Consider the following 22156-nt stretch of genomic DNA (forward strand, 5'->3'; position numbering starts at 1 on the left):
TTTCATTAAGTTGTTAATTAGGGGTCTTTGCCCCCTCATTTGTCCCCGCGCTTTTTTTCTTTTTGACAGACGACTTCGGTCGTATCTTACTTTGTTCTCTCTCTCTCTCTCTCTCTCTCTCTCTCTCTCTCTCTCTCTCTCTCTCTCTCTCTCTCTTTCATTTATTCTGTTGTATAACTGTACAACTGTGATAGTCAAAACTACAAAATATAGGTTGATTCAAATCCACTAGTAGATTTCTAACTGTCATCGAGCCAGGGATGCCTCCAGAAAAAAAAAAAAAAATAATAATATATATATATATATATATATATATATATATATATATATATATATATATATATATATATATATATATATATATATATACATATGTGATATATATATATATCTATTGGACAAACCTTATATTTATGATAAAACCCATATTCAGAGGTATTTGGTAATATCCTGATAAAATCATTAGTTATATATATATACATATATATATATACATATGTGTGATATATATATACTCGTGTATATATATATATATATATATATATATATATATATATATATATATATATATATATATATATATATATATACTGGACAAATTTTATGTTTATGATAAAATCCATATTCTGAGATATATGGTAATATCCCTGATAGAATCAGTAGTTATTATGCTTCTTGCGTGACATTTGAACAAAAATATAACAATGATAATAACGATAACTTAGAGGACAACAGTAATAGTGGCAGTGATCCTTACGAAAATAGTGATATTGACAACAACATCCAAACAAACGAACAACTTGGAGAGGAAAACGCCTGATGTTTGATCCTCCAGTAATTTTGTAATCACATAACTATTCTCCTGAGGATTCCTCTGCTCCTCCTCCTCTGCCTCCTCCTGTTCCTCATTGGACGGTGGGTATCGTTCTCAGCCAGCACTCTGTTGTTCCCGCGATCGATTCTCCGAGCGGCCAATGAAGAATTAGAGGAATTTATTTCTGGTGATAGAAATTCATTTCTCGTTATAATGTGGTTCGGATTCCACAATAAGCTTTAGGTCCCATTGCTAGGCAATCAATTGGTTCTTAGCCACGTAAAATGAATCTAATCCTTCGGGCCAGCCCTAGGAGAGCTGTTAATCAGCTCAGTGGTCTGGTTAAACTAAGATATACTTAATGTCTTACCCTTCCCCTTCCTCTTCCTCTTCCTCTTCCTCTTCCTCTTCCTCTTCCCCTTCCCCTTCCTCCTCCTCATCCTCCTTCTCCTCCTCCATGCAGCTGGAAGAGGGATCCGAATCCCCCTTTATTGGAGTTCATGGCCTCTCTCCTTAGTATCAAATCCTTTAAGAAAACTTGTCCCGTGTTAATTAATGGCGCCCTGTCTGGCTGTTCTAGAGTTGCTGCATCGTTCGATTTGGTGGGGGGGGGGGAATTTTCCTCCTTTTTTTGGGTAAGGGGTGAGGGAAGAAGGGCCGTATATATATCTCCCGAACCACAATTTTTCATAGGAGATTCTCCGAAGACAAAAATCTCGGGAGAGGATTTATGAAGATCTTGAAATACGTCTTGATGTTATTTTCAATTGGTGTGTTGGTTCGTCCTTTAAACAACAAAAAGAAAGCCTGTGAGAGCGCTAGATGAGTCATTAGTCTGGTTAAAATACTGAAAATTATTATTATTATTATTATTATTATTATTATTATTATTATTATTATTATTATTCTGAACAAGCTTCCAGGGAATCTGGTGCTCATTTGAAAGAAGTAACAGAAGGTAATAGGAAATACAGAAAGAATAGATAGAAAAGAAAAATAAATTAATAATAAAAAGAATAGTAATAGTAATAACATTAACAATGATGATAATGATAAGAAGGAGTGTTTAGTCTACGTGTGTCACATGGTTTCTGCTAAGTTTTCAGAAGCACGTTGTCAGCCTGAACATATACTACATCATTCAGTCTTGTGCTGATTAGACTCCTTTTACTTCAACACTTCTGCCAAAAGATCGCAGCAGATATCTGTCCACTCCTCCATCCCAATAAAATATATATATACATACAGTATATATGTATATATGTGTGTGTGTATATATATATGTGTGTTTGTGTATGTATGTATGTATGTATGTATATGATATGTATGTATGTATGTATATATATATATATATATATATATATATATATATATATATATATATATATATATATATATTATATTTGTGTGTGCAGCATTTTGAACGTTTTTAGCTTTTTCTCGAATATGAAGTAAAATATATAGTTTTTTACGAGTGAGAATACTCATTTTGAACGTTTCTTATGAGTACAAATAATTTGCTGCTTTATCCATATAAACCCATATTCTCAAGCACTGTATTAGGACTAGATCAATCAATACAAGCCTTCGTTGTCTTCCTTCTAAGTCATCCTCTCATTTTCCCCCTTCTTCTTTTTTTCCAGGTTGTTCGAGCTGCCAGTCCTGCCCTCCTGCGCATTATCATACTGGGAGCGTTCTTCATATACTGCACGGTAAGAACTCGGGTCCCCTTTTTGTTAGGCCGGGAGTGTTCTCGGTAGCGCCCCTTTCTGGTCTGGAGAATTCTTTTGGGCCAACTTGGGAACTTTCGCTCGTTCTCCATAGAATATTTCAAAAGGGCTATTTAGAATTTTATCTTCCAGGGGGGTGGAAGGGCGAACTTAGGATGTTGTATAAGGGTGTAATTTTTTTCTCCTATATGTTTTTTTTTTAGGAAAGTTGTCTAGCTGAACATTCGTCACTTTTCAAAGCATTTCTGATATGGGGCCCCACACATTTACCGTAGGATATTCTAAGGGATAATTTTTTTTTTCTCCTATGTACCGGAGTTCATCATAAAAGGGGGCGGTCTTTTCAGAAGTCTCGGGTTGAGTTTCCATCCGTTCTGAGATTATTTCTGGAATGGAAAGGCAGATCTAACCCATATTCCATTAGTATTGTATGGCTTATAGGCTCAGCAAGGCTCTTTTTTTCCGAAAGTTAGGGAAGAACAAATCAATTGTGGACATCAGGTATTTTTCTGTTATTATGTTAGCTTTTTTCTATGCTTTTTTCGCTAGTATTTCGTAATCTTCTTGTTTATGAAAGTTAACAAAACAGTTCCATGCACAAGGTAGTTACTACCTTTCTCATTTTTCTTATTATAGCTGTAAGCAAGGACATCGGACCAAAATATTATCTTCGATGACTGAAAAGTAAAATCTGATTAATTATAGATATGAAAATACATTAGAAAACGATGACGTGAAAATACATTAGAAAACGATGACGTTCAGTTTTGATAAAGCAATGTCATCATCCTCTCTTGCGATAGATGGCACACAGTAGTTGTGTACCTGAATGCAATCATTTCATATTTAATATCTCTATGGAAATGAGATTTAATCATGTTTAACACCTTGTAGGGAAGTAGTGCCGTCAGTGCACCTCACACAGTGGGCTGTAGGCATCACTTGAGGTTCTTTGCAGCGTCACTTCGGCCCTTAGCTGCAACTCTTTTCATCCCTTTAGCTGTACCTCCGTCCATATTCTTACTTTCCACCTCCTAACAATTGTTTCATAGTGCAACTGGGAGGTTTTCCTCCCATTACACCTTTCAAACCTTTTTACTATCAATTTCCCTTTCAGCACTGAATGACCTCATAGGTCCCAGCGCTTGACCTTTGACCTCAATTTTATATTCCAACTCCAATTCCAATTAGATTTAACGAGTATGGTTACCAGCTTTTTATTTTCCTTCAGTCGTGAACTGTTTGTCCTTTGTTAACTGATTTCTCTTCTCATTACATAAAACACTTCGTGATTACGTCTTCATTGGTTCTTCACTGATTGGTAGTTGTTAAGGAGATTAATTTGTCGATGTAATTGCTTCGAATCGACTTCTCGAAGTTAAATAATGGCGATGAATTGTTATTATTCTTATCATTAATATTAATGTCGTCGGTATCTTATTAACACTAACAAAGAAAGAAGAGATTTGCATATTGGAAGGAATTGGTATTATGATCAGGAACATTATTATTATTATTATTATTATTATTATTATTATTATTATTATTATTATTATTATTGTTGTTGTTATTATTTTTATTATTATTATTATTATTATTATTATTATTATTATTATTATTATTATGCATTTCTTTACCATTTTAGAGCCTCATGCGATTATGAGATTTTTATGAATTATTATTATTATTATTATTATTATTATTATTATTATTATTATTATTATTATTTTGTTATTGTTATTGTTACTTCTGTCACCACCGACGAAGAAAAAACATTTTTGTTGACTTAAAAAATCCTGTTAACATAGAACGACTTATTATTATTATTATTATTATTATTATTATTATTATTATTATTATTATTATTATTATTATTATTATTATTATTTTGCATTTCTTCATCATTTTAGTGACTCATGCAGTTATGAAAATTTGGTGAATTATTATTATTATTATTATTATTATTATTATTATTATTAATATTTTCTTGTTATTATTTTTGTTATTTCTGTCACCATCAATGAAGAAAAAAATCTCTGTTAACTGAAGAAATCCTGTTAGCACAGAACGACTTATCATCAATATTATTATTATTATTATTATTATTATTATTATTATTATTATTATTATTATTATTATTATTATTATCTTTGGTGTTTCCCTCATTATTCTTATCACTGTCAGCAACGAAAGGAAGAAATATCTGACATCAGAAGTTTCTTATTCCAAGATAAATGAGTCGGTCTGAGTGAATAACAGCAAAATCTTTTTTTGTGAATGGGAAGCCTTTAGGTTATGGGCCATCTCATTACCTCTGAGGAGAAAACATTCAACGTGTTTCATAATAGAAAAAATACTTTCATGTGTTTTTTTCCCTTTTACTCTTTCTTAATCTGTTTTTTCATATGCTTGTCTTTCGGTCGTCCATTTTATAGGATCTTACCAACAGTTATCTTTTACAGGGTTGTGGTATCCAGTTGATTGTGTGTACTGTATTCTTTATTTTTTTTATTCATTCATTATTCGTTTCTGTCATTCATTTCATGTTTGAATATAGATCCATTTTGATGCAGTTTTCATTTGATAAAATTCATCAAAAATTGTTTTTCACATTATTTTTCAAATTCATTTTTTGACAAGCAATGCTGTCAGGGGAATTCTTCTTTTGTTAGTTGCAATGTAAATCTTCGTGGATTCCATTATTAACTTCCACTTGTCTATTTACAGTATCTTCGAAACTTGCTCCGAACGTATTCATCGTAGAATCTATTCCAACTATTTGCTCATTTCAGGGACTCAGTACCTGCAATTTTTATAGTTTCCAATATTTTTCTTCAAATCTTTTGGCTTGGGCCAACATCTTTCACTGAGTTGATCAGATTTGTATTTTTATCAAATATTTGATATTTTCACTACATTTTCTCAAGATGTGCTGTTCTGAGAGTTACTTTTTCTTAAGTACTTTCATTTATTTCCAAGATTTCTTCACCTAGTTTGTGTTGTCCGAGGAATTTATTTTCCTTACTTGGTTGTTATTAAAACATTCTCTCAAGCTGATTAATATTAGAAACTACTTTCCTCAAGTTCTGATGTCACTGAATATTGATTTGTTAAATACGTTAATTTCTTTCAGTGGCAAGTTCTGTGATTTTTAGTCAAGTTTGTAGTTCCTGTTTATTTATGTATTCAGTTTTATCGAGTTTTTATCGGAATTTATTTCCTGATTATATTGAGTCACTGGAATTGAATTTCTCCTTTTGGCCTGTTCTTTGGATTTTCTTACTATGTGAAGAAGTCCTTGGGTATTTATTTATTCAGTTTTTCAATTGTGTGGATCTGTTTTCTCTTGATACGTTCGTTGAAATTCATTTTGTCCTTTTTTGTGGAAGCTCTGGAATGGAATATAAAATTTAGGCTAAGGGCTAAGTACCGGGACCCATGAGATCATTCAGCGCTGGGAGGGAAAGTGAGAGTAAAAAGGATTTAAAGGCGTAACGGAAGGAAAACCTCGTAGTTGTAATAAGCATCAATTTTCAGGAGAGGTTGGAAATTAAGATGGAAGAAAGAGAATAAGAACGGAGGTACATTAAAAGGAATGAAAGGGGTTGCACCTAGGGGTCGAAGGGACTCTGCAAAGTCATATCTCACAGTAGGCACTACCGAAGTTCTTCATTGGAGGGGTGGGTAGAGCTCTTGGCTAGCACGCTGTTGGCCCAGCGTTCGACTCTCCGACCGACCAGTGAAGAATTAGAGGAATTTATTTCTGGTGATAGAAATTCATCTCTCGTCATAATGTGGTTCGGATTCCACAATAAGCTGTAGGTCCCGTTGCTAGGTAACCAGTTGGTTCTTAGCCACGTAAAATAAATCTAATCCTTCGGGCCAGCCCTAGGAGAGCTGTTAATCAGCTCAGTGGTCTGGTTAAACTAAGATATACGTAACTTTGTAGGCACTACCTCGTACGGAGTTTGTGGCAGCTCTGAAAATTTGTTTTTCTCAAGAAGTGATGTTCCTGGCTGCTCATTTCGTCAGTTGTCTAGTTCTTGGATGTGTTTGTTCAGTGTAGTGCTTCAGTTCTTTAATCAATATTTGGTATGTTTTCTCCAACGTGAATATATTTCCTTGGCTTCGTTGCCGTAATATGAAGATTAGTTTTCCGGGTTTTACCGGCTAGGTAACATTTTTTTATATTTCGTTGCATGGTTACTTCAAGTGTTTTTATTCAAGATTTCTTGTTTCTGGTTTTTGTTTTTCTTGTATTATCCCTTTTGAAACTGGTTCTTATTTCGTGGGTGGTACCTCATTTGTCAAGGTCTGAATCCTATGACGCAATGAGTGATATAAAAATTGTCGGACTGAAATAAAGATATGAATTTTACAGCGATAATTTGCATTTTTAATAGCGTCCTTCTCAGTTGTGCAAGATAATCATTTAATGCATTTCTTAAAAGTTTGAACTATTTCTTTTCCTTTTTCTGAGTTTTTCTTATTTCTTAACCTTTTATAGATGTCCTGATGATAAAACTTCTTGCTGTGTAAAATCATTTTCATATTTATGTAAATATCCCAGCGTATTTTCCTCATCTAATCTTCACCTTATTGATCTTGTTTACAGACTCTCGTGCTGTACCCAATCCCCACCATTATCACCTGTACCTTACGTGTATGGCTGCGAGAAGTTGGCTTCTCGCTCTCATATGGTGCCCTTATGCTCAAGACGTGGAGGTAAGTACGAGAGAGAGAGAGAGAGAGAGAGAGAGAGAGAGAGAGAGAGAGAGAGAGAGAGAGAGAAAATTAAAATGGGTGTTGTGTCAAGGTAGTTGACAATGGTTGGTGATAAGATACCTGTAGTCAATAAACCAAGATCTTTTTAAAGTGATTGGTGAATCTTTTTCCATACACATACACAAACACACACACATACACACACACACACACACCCGTGGCTATCCCCAAGGTAAGAGGAGAATATCGAGACGAGCACCAATCAAGTCTTTAAGGCAAAGTGGACGGCATCGATCTCTCCTGATGACATATAGCTACGTTTGCTGTGGTTGTGGGAAATTTCGTCTCTCAGAATCTCAAAAGACAAAAATTTATATTTACTCGAATGTGCAATGCCTCTCCATCAGTGACTTTACGTTAACATTTTTGTGGGTTTTTTTATTTCATGTTAAAAAGTAACGAAGATTCTGGCTTTTTGACAACATTCCCCATTAGGCGTATTAGTTTCAGAATCATTTCTGTTCTTCATTTTAAATTCCCTTTGGTAGATTAGATAATATGTAACATATATACGTGACAATATTCTCCTCTTACCTTGGGGATAGCCACGGGTGTGTGTGTATGTGTGTTTGTGTCTGTGTAAGGAAAAAGATTCACCAATCACTTTAAAAAGATCTTGGTTTATTGACTATAGGTATCTTATCACCAACCATTGCCAACTACCTTTATATGATGTTCAGATGGTGATTTGATTTGCAACACCAGATAACATGTATAAATCAAGCAGTTGATGAGAATAGCTGTACAATAATGATCTCTGGCAACTGGGTCAAATCTTATCCGCCATATTTCGTTCTTTTATTCCAGTGCAATCAGAGGGCTGTAAAAGTGTCTGGCAGATTCCTTTCTGTTTGCTTAATCTTTTACCCCAAAGAAATCCTATACAACACTTAAGATAGTTTTGGTGGAAACTTCTATAGCCCTTTCATAATATCTTATGATATGAAAGATGCCGGGAGGTAACCATTTTGATTTAATCCTTGTGAAGGTAGGCAGTGCTATTATGTTTGTATCTTCACTCCTGCTTTTCACATATACCCCTGAGGCAATCATTCATCTCTAGGTGAAATTTAAGTCTGAAATAACCATTGATAATGTACCTTATAAACACCTCCTGATAGTTGTAGTAATTCCCTCCTCAATATGATAACGGTTAAGGTATAGGGGAATTCGCCCCTCCTATCCTGGAAACGAGTCTCTGGGGTTCGATCTCTGAAGATGTAAGTAAACAGTGCGCATTCTTGAACAGAAATCAGTGAAGAAAGAAGTCGGGGAAAAATTTTACTGATGCTAAAGTTTTGGTACGCGGAATTCCATAGTAGTAACTATAGCACCGAACCCCAAATACACAAGCATGCATATATGTGTATAGTGTATATATATGTGTATATATATATATGTATTATATATACTGTATAAATATATAAAACACACACACATACATTTATACAGTACATATATATATGTGTGTACCTTTATATATATATAACACACACACACACACACACATATATATATATATATATATATATATATATATATATATATATATATATATATATATATATATATATATATATATATATATATATATATATACTGTATATATATATACAGTACATATATGTGTGTATATATATATATATATATATATATATATATATGTATATGATTATTATCACTTTTGTGCGTGATTCATTGATCACACATTACCACAGGTGAAAAATAAGAAACAGGGTGTAGGACCTACACCCCGTTTCTTATTTTTCACCTGTGGTTATATATATATATATATATATATATATATATATATATATATATATATATATATATATATATATTGTTTATTTATTTATTCATATATATTATATATATGAATTTATGTATGTGTGTATAATATTTTGCACTATTACTTTTAGAATAATCGTAAAGGTATCTGTTTTTCAAGTAAAGGCAGTTGTGCAGTAATTAAATAATCTTAGCCTATTATCTATTTCTTTCATTTCTACTCTTATTAATATGAATTAATCTCTCTCTCTCTCTCTCTCTCTCTCTCTCTCTCTCTCTCTCTCTCTCTCTCGTCATCCGACTTGACAAGCCGCACGCTACTTAATGTAGGTAAATTGCTTAGTATAAAACATACTCTATTGCCTCGTGTGCATCTTTGTATACGATTTCATTAACACAGATCGTAAGGGAACAAAAATGAATATTAAAAAACACCAACCTATATCATTCAAATACTGCGCACTTTATGAGAGAACGAACTGGTCCTTTTAATTGAAATACAATATTGCCAGTTTAAGAATAGAGGACCCTACAGCTCGGCAAAGGACGGTATTGCCAATTCACTGTAGGCATCACTTCAAGTTCTTGGCAGCGTGCCTTCGACCCCAAGCTGCAACCTCTTTTATTTCCTTGTACTGTACCTCCTTTCATATTCTTTCTTCCGTCTTACTTTCCACCCTCTCCTAACAAATGTTTTTTAGTGCAGCTGCGAGGTCTTCCTCTTGTTAGACCTTTAAAGCCTTTATTCTCAGTTTCCCGTTCAGCGTTGAATGACCTCATGGGTCCCAGTTCTTGGCTCTGGCTTAAATGTTATATTCCATTTCATTCTACATTATATGACTTGGTAGATCCATTATAGTAAAGTATTATTGATTGGAAAGTAAAGCATTCTGCGTTGAATCAAGGTAGAGTAGAATTATCATAAATGAAATAATGTTAGTTTAAATTTTGTTTTAATCAACTCATTGTTATGATTTATATTATTTACCTCCCTGTCTGTGTGTTCTTTTGTTGTCAGGATTACTTTAAAAGTAATGAGTGGATTTTTGCCAGGATTTTTTTCTGCTTTGTTAATATCACTGATGTGTACGCGAAGAAAAATCGTCTCCGTGTTATATTTAATAGAATAAGTGATGACTAATTCAGTTGCATCTTAGTATTCTTTAGAGAAAACTTAACTGACTTTCTAGTTAACATTATACCCAAGGCCAAGAGAAAGAGAAGGTCTGCTCACTTCCCCCCAAATCCCCCATGTAGGCGGAGCTTTGTCTACCTCCTTATTGCGTCAGCAGGTGAATTGCCGTAAAGAAAACGAAAAAAGGGACCTTGAGCATGTACCTCTAAGATGCGTCATCGCCTACGTAGTTACCCCAAGTGGGAGGTAAATCCACCCAGTTGGGTAGACCTCGTCTCTCTTGGCCTTGATTATATCTGTACCTTTGCAGTCTTCTCAAATATAAGAGCCACAAACGCGTAAAGGGAATATCCTTTTGAATGTTACATTTTATTACTAAGCTGCCTTTCCCTAGTTTTAAGTGTATGCTCATTGTTCATTGAAAATTCTTGCGCGTGACCATTATTCAGTAATGACAGCCATAACGTCTTCCTGAACTGAACCAGGGATACCTCGAACACCTGTCAGTTGAAACGGAAGATTACTCTTATTATTCGTATCGTTACAACACGTCCCTTCGCCCCGTAATTCGTCCCTAGTTTGACGAACTGGCGAAAGCCATTTTTCCCCATTCTGAGAAAATAGGCTTCAAAGATTTTAATAGTATTGAGAGCTTCTAATTAGCTCGACTTCTGAGGAAATTTGGTTGCAAAATGTGACAGCACAAACAGCTGAAATTTCGATATGTTACAGAGTATAAAAAACTGAGAGGCTTTTGCTGGAAAAATAAAAAGTATATAAAAAATGGGACACCCCAGTTCGTCAAAGCAGGGACGAATTAAGCGCCATGTTATTGCCACGGTCGAAATATATACTTCGACCTTGGTTACTGCCTCGAAGAATGCTTCAGATGTGGGAACCGGATCGTTAAGAGAAATGAGTTTCCAATAGCGATAAAACCCAGATGCTTTTGGTCACCTTCAGTTCTCCCTCATTCGAGAAATAAGAAAGTATTGCTCTGTCAGGAATGCATCGTAGCTTTCGAGAATAAAGGTGGTGCTGTAATTCTGGCATCTCTCCTGTGTTTCTCTCGTTGCTCAGGGTTCAGTCCTGTAGGCATTACTTAAGGGTCTTTGCAGCGTCCCTTCGGCCCCTAGCTGCAACCACTTTCACTCATTTTACTATACCTCCTTTCATATTCTCTTTCTTCCAACCGACTTTCTGCCCTCTAACAATTGTTTCGTAGTGCAACTGCCAGGTTTTCCTCCTGTTACACCTTTCAAACATTCTTACTGTCAGTTTTCCTTTCAGCGCTTAATGACCTCATAGGTCCCAGCGCTTGGTCTTTGGCCTGAATTCTGTATTCTATTCTATTCTATCTCCCGGTGTTCAGGTGCTGGCATTTGCCTCGACATTATGATTATTGTTGTTATTTATAAGCTAACGTTGATATTTGTCTCGTTGTCGGTACTGTGTTGTTGCTATTAGGCTGCTTCAGTAGGTCACTAGTGTTAATAGCTATTCTGACAGTACTATAGCTGTTAGTCGTTTTGTATCAGCGTGGTAGCGTCCTAGGCCAGTGAATAAAACAAATGAAATGTACTGCAAAACTGTCGAGCAGAGATAACACAATCAGTACTTTACACACACACACACACACACACACATATATATATATAGTATATATATATATATATATATATATATATATATATATATATATATATATATATATATTTTACATACGTACATACATACATGTATATATACATATATATACAGTATATATATATATATATATATATATATATATATATATATATATATATATGTATATATTATAATCTCGATGATGAGGGTATGTAGAACATCATTCATTTTTCATTTTATTTCCAGCTTGATTTGTAAAAACTTCCTCATGATGCTTGAACTGGGACAACACAAAGCTATTGAAATCATGCAAATTCTGATGCATTCAAGAATGACGTTCAGTTGATCAGATGTGACGGAATTTTCTCTTTCTAAATCATCAGTTATAGATACAACTGATGACTTCGAAAACGAAAATTTCATTTCAACGGAATGACCTCGTTTTCCAAAATTCGCTGGGTCAATCAACGGGAGCTTGATTCCATGCATCGTATAATCACAACGCATTCGGAGCAGATGAGCAAATAGGCACCTCAGTTAAGGTCAACAGGTGAAGTAGGTTTCACCTTGACATTTGAACCTGTTGTCAATTTACTTGCAAATACAAATCAAGAGCTAACTTGAGGAAACCTGTGTTGAACAATTTATCATACTCACTCTTTGAAAGTAAATGAGCTGTCTCCCCGGGAAGTTAATGTAGTAGAACATCTCTTTTGACGCTGCTATATTTTTATTCGATTAAGTCAAGAAATGAAAATCATCTCTGAATTCCATAACAGACAAAAGCATGATACTCATTCTTGGTCAGGCAATTTAAGGCAAAACCACTTCAGCATTTGAGGACTCGAAATCAGAATGAACGTTGGAAGCCCTATCAGCGGTATTTTTTAATTAAATTCATGTCACTCTGGCGAAAAGGCGCACACGTGCTCTTCCTAAAAACAGAACGCTCTAAATTTATCTTCATTCCTTCATATTTGAATTCCGCCTGTTCTGCATTGCTGAATTCCATTTTGTTGCTTTCTGGAAACAGGATTGTTTCCTGGGTTCCCAGCAAGGGACTGAATAGTACAGAGAATTCCGTAATAGGCAAATATGAATTTTGTTACGCGAGAGGGACTCCTAACGTCATATGTAGCGCGAGAGAACGCTGCCAGGCAATTTCATTCATACGCATTTTCGTATATAACCTTTGTTGCATGTAATCTAACGCACATTCAGTAACTGGACACCCATGCAAAGGTCTGATATTTACGTTACTGCAAGGCTCATACGTAGGGACTAGTATCGTGTCAAATCTTAATTAACTCGGCATCGTACGACCATGCAGGTAAGTGATATTTGTGGTACCGGTATTTGGGAGTTAATCATAGCTACTGGCATCGCACTATAAATCTTGATAAACCAGGAAGAAAAGCTCAAAAAAAAATCCGAGGCCGTAAATATTATCGTAAATGTCAGGCGGTGCAGGCATGAAGATATTACTTGCTACAGTATAATGTTGTCCTGACAAAAGTAGTAGAAGTGGCATTCCACGTTTTATGCTTCCTGTTATTGACGAATCGTGTAACCAAAGGGAATTTCAGTATAGCCATAGTGTATCGTTTTAATGGAAATCTTCACTTCATTTTTACGTTAATGTTGCATAAACCTTCAGATTTCCAAGTACAGGAATGCTCCTCCGAAAGCAATTATAAAAAGGAAAAGATATGATCAGCAACATATTTTCAAAAAAGGAACAAACTTCTAAATTCTGGAATTTTACTTTGAGTCCTGACTCCGCAGGTCTATTTTTATCACTGAATAGGATGCTGATTCGAGATTGAATTCATATTATGAACAGCAATTTGAGCGTTTAAACCCCTAGGGGGAAAGACCTTTAAAACACCATCCAAATCGAAAATTGATTTTCCTAACACCCCCCAAGAGCTGTGGTTGTTTATGGTTTCCTTTACAAGTAAAAACATCCAGAACGAATTCTCGAATTTTATGATAAAATTTTATATAATATAATATAATATATATACATATATACATTATATACTATATATACTTGTATTACATATATACAATATGTATATATATATGTGTGTATATATATGCATGTATATACTTATATGTATACATATATACACTATATATGTATATACATAAATATATATACATATATATATATTTATATTTATTTTATATATTATATACACGTATGTAATCATAATAACAACAATGCCCTCCTAACTTCTCGACTTCTAGACACTTTTTGGATGCTCTCGTCACTACAAAGCCATAACATCCAAATGAACCAGATGATGAAATTCTGACGTCCGTAGTAGGATTCGAACCCGCATTCACACACAGTCAAAGACTCAAGAAAACATTTGCGTGAATTCCAAGACTAAACATTTGTTTTAATTGCCCCAGCCCTTCCTAGTTTTTTTCTTAATCACGTATATTCATCTTAAAGAAGAAGAATTTTTTTTTTATCAGTCATCTTAGATTTATGAACTTCATTTTTAGACACTTACTGTAGACAGAAGTTAGGAGCAGTGGATATATGATAGTCCAAGCTTACATAAAGGCAACACGTACTGTACTATGTCCTTATAACTTTTTGCTAGCAGTCAGTATCATCTAAGTCAGTGGTTCTCAAACTGGGGGTAATTACCCCCGTGGGTATAATGAAGCCGTTCTTGGGGGTTAACGAGGCACTTTCTAAAAGAGTTCTTTGGAGTAAAATTCAGTCAATTTATAAATATAATAGTAAACGAATAAATAAATTGTTTAATAAATAATACAGAAGTGAACAGATTAATTTCTTACATATAAAGTGCATTAGAAATTAAGCATGCCAGTATTTTCTTTCCTTTCTATTATAACTTCACATAACCGAAGAGGAGTGGGGTAGGGGCAATGGTGATCTATCACCCCACTGCCGCCGGGGGTAACGATACCAAAAAACTTGAGAACCGCTGGTCTAAATAGTCATGTGGAGGGTTACCGCTTCTTAGCAATGTTCCTTTTAAGGACTTCTGAAGCCCCTTGCCTTTTAATTCTAAGCCTTTCTCTTTGGTCTCTTCCTACCTAGCTGTTCAGCTTCTTTAACTTGACCTTGTTCCAACTCTTCTCGTCTCTTATATGAACAAATTCCTTCAAACGTAGTCAGTGAGGTTATAGAAATTCAGCTCGACTGTCTGGCGAAACTGCTTAACTATATCCGCAGCTAATGACTGGTGTTTACCTCATTAGCGAAGAATTATGAAGACTGAAAAAAAGAGTATAAAGAGGTACCGAAATTTCCCCTGAATAGCGTCTTTGGCTGAAGAAATGTTTAATCCTCTAGATTACAGAGGGTTTACTTTAAGAGATTGCCCAACCCACTGAAGTACATTGAAAGGAACGAAGGGGGTGGGTAGAGAACGCAATTTGCAATCGGAGAACAAAATTGAATAGCTGCCTTTTGAATTCTAAGTGTACTCAAGTCCGTGTGTTCATTACTCTACTGAAAAGTCCTGTTGCGGGTCTCTCAGTGGGGATTATTATTATTATATTATTATCATTATTATTAGGGGGGCTTAGTTTCATATGATCACGAACTCCTTTTTTTATTTATCACTTCTAATTTTAGGTTGGTGTCCTTAAAACAAATTGTTGATTTTGATATGGACCGTTAACTTCACTCTCTTTTTCTTGCAATATTGCCAAAAGCACTTCAGACGGTAAAAGATTAATAGATCATCAAACAGTTCACAATTTTGTCACTTTCTATGGTGAAATCGATTTATTTAAAAGACAATGGCAATAACTATCTTGTTTTGGCTTCTTTACGAGTTACGAAAGTAAATATCAACCTTTCTCTAGCTCTTTCAAGCACACTTTATGTACGTATGCATGTAAGAGAGAATGGTAGATTTTTGCGGACATGGATATGTTATATATATACTTAATATACAGTATATAATATATATATATATATATATATATATATATATATATATATATATATATATATATATATATATATATATATATATATATATATACGTTTTTGTATAGATGTGTATATGTATGCGTGCATAGGAGAGAGAGAGAGAGAGAGAGAGAGAGAGAGAGAGAGAGAGAGAGAGAGAGAGAGTCCCATAGCCATACGTATTTATCTTCACGCGTATCATGCATAACTGTCAGTGGATATGCATGATTAAACAAGAGTTTATCCAGAATATACAGTTTTATTTTATCCTTAACTTATATGTGTAAAACCAAACTAAAGAACAAAAAAAGAACGAATGACCTTTGACCCAGGACCGGCGAAAATTCCCCGCTGCTATTTACTGTCTCTCCTCTTTACGATTTTTTTTATCCTTAACTTATATGTGTAAAACCAAACTAAAATAAAAAAATTACGTATGACCTTTGACCCAGCACCAGCAAAAAAAATCCCCGCTGCTATTTTTCCCTTTCCTCTTTACGATTCTTTATCCTTATGTGTGTAAAACCCAAAAAAAATTGTCACCCATTGATGTCCTGCGCAGAACCAACACTGATCAGGTTATGATCACCCATTCGATTCCTGATCAGAACTAACTTTTAGTAACTTTGCAAACTGGCAGACCAGTGGTATAGCAAAAGTATTACTATTAGGATTTCCCCTATGGTCACCCATCCAAATCCTGACCAGTGTCAATGGTGATCAAGTTGATCACCCATCCAAGTCCTGACCAGAGTCAATACTGAGCAACTTTACCAAGCAAGAGACCAGCACTATAGCAAAGGTATTATTGTCAGGCATTCCTTTATGGTCACCCATCCAAGTCCTGACTAGATCCAAAGATGATGAACTTGGTCACCCATCCAAGTCCTGACCAGAGCCAACGTTGATCAGTTTTCTGATCACCCATCCAAGTTCTGACGAGAACTAACATTGATGAGCTTTATGGTCACCCATCCAATTCCTGACCAGCGCCAACACTGATGAGCTTTATGATTACCCATCCAACTTTTGACCAAGCAACTTTGCCAAATGTTGTAGTGAACTTGATACAACAGAACTATTTCTGCAATGTTGAAATCACAGATAAATTGGATCTTGACCTCTGACCAGGGCACAGGTTAAATTGAGATTGGTCCATGTGTTTGGCCGCTCTGCCATGTTGGCGACAAGAGGTCACTTTTTTAAAATAAAATAATAGATCATTCATACGTAAGAAAAATTCTTAAAAGAAGAGTTACAGCGATGAATATAACTGAAGGAATCAAAATAGAAGAAAAAAAATAAATAAAAAAATAAGTAAGTACATACTGTCACGTTAAGTGATGGTTCTGCCTGAACTGCTGGTTCCCCGCTCGTTCCTTTGTGGATTGCTGCCTCCTTACCTTCAAGTTTTTTTTTGTTTTGATGTTTTCGTCAAAGCTGAAAAATTCTTTCGCCAGTCGGGTCTGGTAGGGCAGCGAGGCAGCGGCAATAAAGCAGGCAGTTTTTCGAGTCGACGTTGGTCGAGTTTTGAGCAGCAAATTGGACCACGCCTACGAAGTGGAACGTCGTAGAGGTGGACAGAACATTTCTGACAATGTTGATGACAGCGTGAAACATCGGGTATTCTTTTGACTTGTCCCTCTGAGGGCTGTCTTGGTGACCCGATGGAGGACGTATGTTTTTTTTTTTCTGCCTGATTTGTTTATTTTTGTCCATTTTTTAAAGCTCTGCCATTTGTTTAACTTGATTTTGTTTAGTGCTGCCTTTTGGCTTTTTTTTAATTTTTATGGTTTTATCTTTTTACCAGACCTGACTCATAATTGTAAATATCGTAAATAAATAATTTTTGATCATTATATTGTTTTTGAAAATTTCCCCTCCTTTGTTTGTTGCAAATGAAGCCCCGTCCTGAGTATGAATATAACCTGAAACGAATAAAATAACAAAAAAAAAAAACACATACTAAAACAAAAACAAGAAAAACTAAGACAAATAAGATAATTAAATAAGGCAAATGAAAAGGCAATAAGTAAGTACATACTAAAACAAAAATTATAGAAAAACTAAGACAAACAAGATATTTAAATAAGGAAATCTGATCTTTTTGTCCTGAAGCATCTACTAAAAATATGAGATTTGAATGATTCATATTTGGCCAAAAACCAAACGTGAACTGAAAAATTTGTTCTATTCAGAATGAAAAGAGGCAGATATCGAAGCTTCCCTTTTTAAATCAAGGAACGACCCAGTTACAAAAAAAAGTATATTCGAGGATGAATAATGAATCAAGAGCTTCAGTTAATATCTCAATAAATGTTGGCTCCATTAAGCCATTGTCGAGAGAAAAGAGAGAAGATAAAAGTTTTCGTGGCTGAACCAAAGGCTACATTTGGCCCACTCACCAATGGAAGCCTACGAGATGAGAATCCCTTGGATGAGATTTATTACTTATGTTTATTGATTGATGAGATTACCTAGCGTCAACAACTAAGGTCATTGACCCTAGGCGGCGTCAGAGAGCCTCTTGCTCTCTGGCGCCTTTCCTTCTGAAGCGCTTCTAAATAATCTAGTTTATAATATAATTAACCATTATAATATAAATTATGATGATTAAAAATATTCTGAAGAAACACGGCGCTGGTTTGAGTATTTATTTGGATGATATTTTTTAACAACTCGGATAAGAGACGATTATGTTAATTTATGAGACTCTGTTTACCAGTGATATTTTCACTACTTGTATTAGAAAGAAATGTTTTTTATGCTTTAAGTAAAACTTAACATTCCTTTAATACGCTGCTAATTGATTTTTAAATGAATATTTAATGGTTCACTCAACCAACTGTCTTAAGGAAGTCATTGCAAGTCTGTGTCAACATGATGACGTCATAGAGGCTTCAGGGATCCTCGCTTGAATGTGATTGACCATATGGATTTATTTGTTCCTTTTAAATCCTTTAAAACACTTTTCAAGTTATATTAGTGACTGGCCCGATAGAACACTTGCATACTAAACGTAACAAACATTAACATTTACAGAGTTCTTGAAATTGTCATAGATATTACATAAAATAAGAGTCTTTCAAGATACAAAATAATTTTTTTCGAGGAATCCAGAAGACTTTGCTCACTCCGACTCCTGGATTATCCAAAGTATAGAACCTTGGGCCTTTCACTTGTTATGGAGCCGATTTCAGACTTCATATCATTTGGTGTCACGAGAGTCGTTTTCGGCTCAGAAGGCCTAAGAGGAAGACCCCGTGTGGTGGGTCAAAAAGCCCTCTTAGGAATCCCCGAATAAGGACTACCTCTCGGTTTGGGGTTCCGAGACAGGACAGGTTCCTGACGTCCCCCGCCAATCCAGGAGTCCAGACTCCTTTTCTCTCTTCTTTTTCTTCTTCTTCTTCTTCCTTCAGCCCTCAGTAGGTTCATCTGGCTAAAATTATTTGTTTGGTAATTAGTTTAGTATCTTCAATGATCTTTCTTCCTCCTGGCATCACATTTTTTGAATAGAGAAGTCCTTTTTTTTAGCTCTAAATGCCTTAGTTTTCAAATCCTTTGAGTAGTCTCAAAGCCGTATATACAAAGGTCCTTTTACCAATATATATATTTTGTATCTTAGACCCAGTAACCTATATTTTATTTTACTTTGCTTTTAGCATGAGTGCTTTTACAAATCTTGATTTTTTTATTCATAAAAATATACGTCAAAACACATTTACTTTCGATCTTCGTTTGAATAGGTAGCGAATTAAGCTCAATAAAGATCCGTACATGACCTCATCCCGTGGGCATTTATTCATTACTGGGCAGCTCTGATTGGCTGACGATCAACATTTCCGATATCGTTGGCATATTGCGGTATATGTTAAACTCTTTAGTAACATATTTAAGTGTTTATATATATATATATATATATATATATATATATATATATATATATATATATATATATATATATATATATATATATATATATATATATATATATTATATATATATATATATATATATATATATATATATATATATATATATATATATATATATATATATATATATATATATATATATATATATATATATATATATATATGCACACATATAATATTTATATATATATATATATATATATATATATATATATATATATATATATATATATATATATTTATATATATATATATATATATATATATATATATATACATACATACATACACACTCTGTATATAATACAGAAAAGAATTTTACAAATCTCACAACAGAATAGGGTTAAATGCCCGCCGTATCAAGTGAATGAAAGGTAAATATCAATCTTTCTTTAGCTCTTTCAAGCCCACTTTATGTACGTATGAATGTAAGAGAGAATGGTAGATTTTTGCGGACATGGATATGTTATATATATTATATACTTAATATACAGTGTATATATATATATATATATATATATATATATATATATATATATATATATATATATATATATATATATGCGTATATGTTTGTATAGATGTGTGAATGTATTCGTGCATAGGGAGAGAGAGACAGAGAGAGAGTCCCATAGCCATACGTATTTATCTTCACGCGTATCATGCATAACTGTCAGTGGATATGCATTATTAAACGAGAGTTTATCCAGAATATACAGTTTTATTTTATCCTTAACTTATATGTGTAAAACCAAACTAAAGAACAAAAAAAGAACGAATGACCTTTGACCCAGCACCGGCGAAAATTCCCCGCTGCTATTTACTGTCTCTCCTCTTTACGATTTTTTTTATCCTTAACTTATATGTGTAAAACCAAACTAAAATAAAAAAAGAACGTATGACCTTTGACCCAGCACCAGCAAAAAAAAAATCCCCGCTGCTATTTTTCCCTTTCCTCTTTACGATTCTTTATCCTTATGTGTGTAAAACCAAAAAAAAAATTGTCACCCATTGATGTCCTGCACAGAACCAACACTGATCAGGTTATGATCACCCATTCGATTCCTGATCAGAACTAACTTTGAGTAATTTTGCACACTGGCAGACCAGTGGTATAGCAAAAGTATTACTATTAGGATTTCCCCTATGGTCACCCATCCAAATCCTGACCAGTGTCAATGGTGATCAAGTTGATCACCCATCCAAGTCCTGACCAGTGTCAATACTGAGCAACTTTACCAAGCAAGAGACCAGCACTATAGCAAAGGTATTATTGTCAGGCATTCCTTTATGGTCACCCATCCAAGTCCTGACTAGATCCAAAGATGATGAACTTGGTCACCCATCCAAGTCCTGACCAGAGCCAACGTTGATCAGTTTTCTGATCACCCACCCAAGTTCTGACGAGAACTAACATTGATGAGCTTTATGGTCACCCATCCAATTCCTGACCAGCGCCAACACTGATAAGCTTTATGATTACCCATCCAACTTTTGACCAAGCAACTTTGCCAAATGGTGTAGTGAACTTGATACAACAGTTGACTATTAGCCCACTTACTATGTAATGTAAATATGGAAGTGAAATGCCCATTTTTTTTAAATGAAAAGTATGGGGTCTCCACAATGCCCCTTACTGCCAAAGACTTGAATACAGAAGCAGAAAGAGAATTCCAACTCAATTTGAAGGGGTAGCCTGACAGGTGCGCCTGTCTGCCTGAAATAATATCATGTAGCAAAGGAAAAATAGACTGAAATAAAGATAGTTCCTGTTGCCAGTTCAGTATCCAGAGGTCCACACCACCCGCAAAGTGAACAGAACAGAACTATTTCTGCAATGTTGAAATCACAGACAAATTGGATCTTGACCTCTGACTCCAGGGCAGAGGTTAGTCATTGAGATTGGTCCATGTGTTTGGCCGCTCTGCCATGTTGGCGACAAGAGGTCACTAAAGTTAAATAATAATAATAATAATAGATCATCCATACGTAAGAAAATTCTTAAAAAGATGAGTTACAGCGATGAATATAACTGATGGAATCAAAATAGGCAAAAAAAATAAATAAATAAAAAAATAAGTAAGTACATACTAAAACAAAAACGATAGAAAAACTAAGACAAATAAGATAATTAAATAAGGCAAATGAAAAGGCAATAAGTAAGTACATACTAAAATAAAAATTATAGAAAAACTAAGACAAACAAGATATTTAAATAAGGAAATCTGATCTTTTTGTCCTGAAGCATCTACTAAAAACATTAGATTTGAATGATTCATATTTGGCCAAAAACCAAACATGAACTGAAAAATTTGTTCTATTCAGAATGAAAAGAGGCAGATATCGAAGCTTCCCTTTTTAAATCAAGGAACG

At 34.4% G+C, this 22156-nt stretch overlaps 1 protein-coding gene across 1 annotated transcript in view; it reads left to right on the forward strand.

The window, feature by feature from the left end:
• The window catches only part of LOC136842996 (probable G-protein coupled receptor CG31760), a 157984-nt gene that overhangs the window by 98172 nt on the left and 37656 nt on the right, over positions 1–22156 (forward strand). The window contains exons 5-6 of the mRNA XM_067110990.1: positions 2458–2526; positions 7160–7269. Coding sequence (XP_066967091.1) covers positions 2458–2526; positions 7160–7269 — 179 coding nt within the window. The remainder of the gene's footprint in view (positions 1–2457; positions 2527–7159; positions 7270–22156) is intronic.

The sequence above is a fragment of the Macrobrachium rosenbergii genome, chromosome 10, assembly GCF_040412425.1.
Source record: "Macrobrachium rosenbergii isolate ZJJX-2024 chromosome 10, ASM4041242v1, whole genome shotgun sequence".
Lineage (NCBI taxonomy): Eukaryota > Metazoa > Arthropoda > Malacostraca > Decapoda > Palaemonidae > Macrobrachium > Macrobrachium rosenbergii.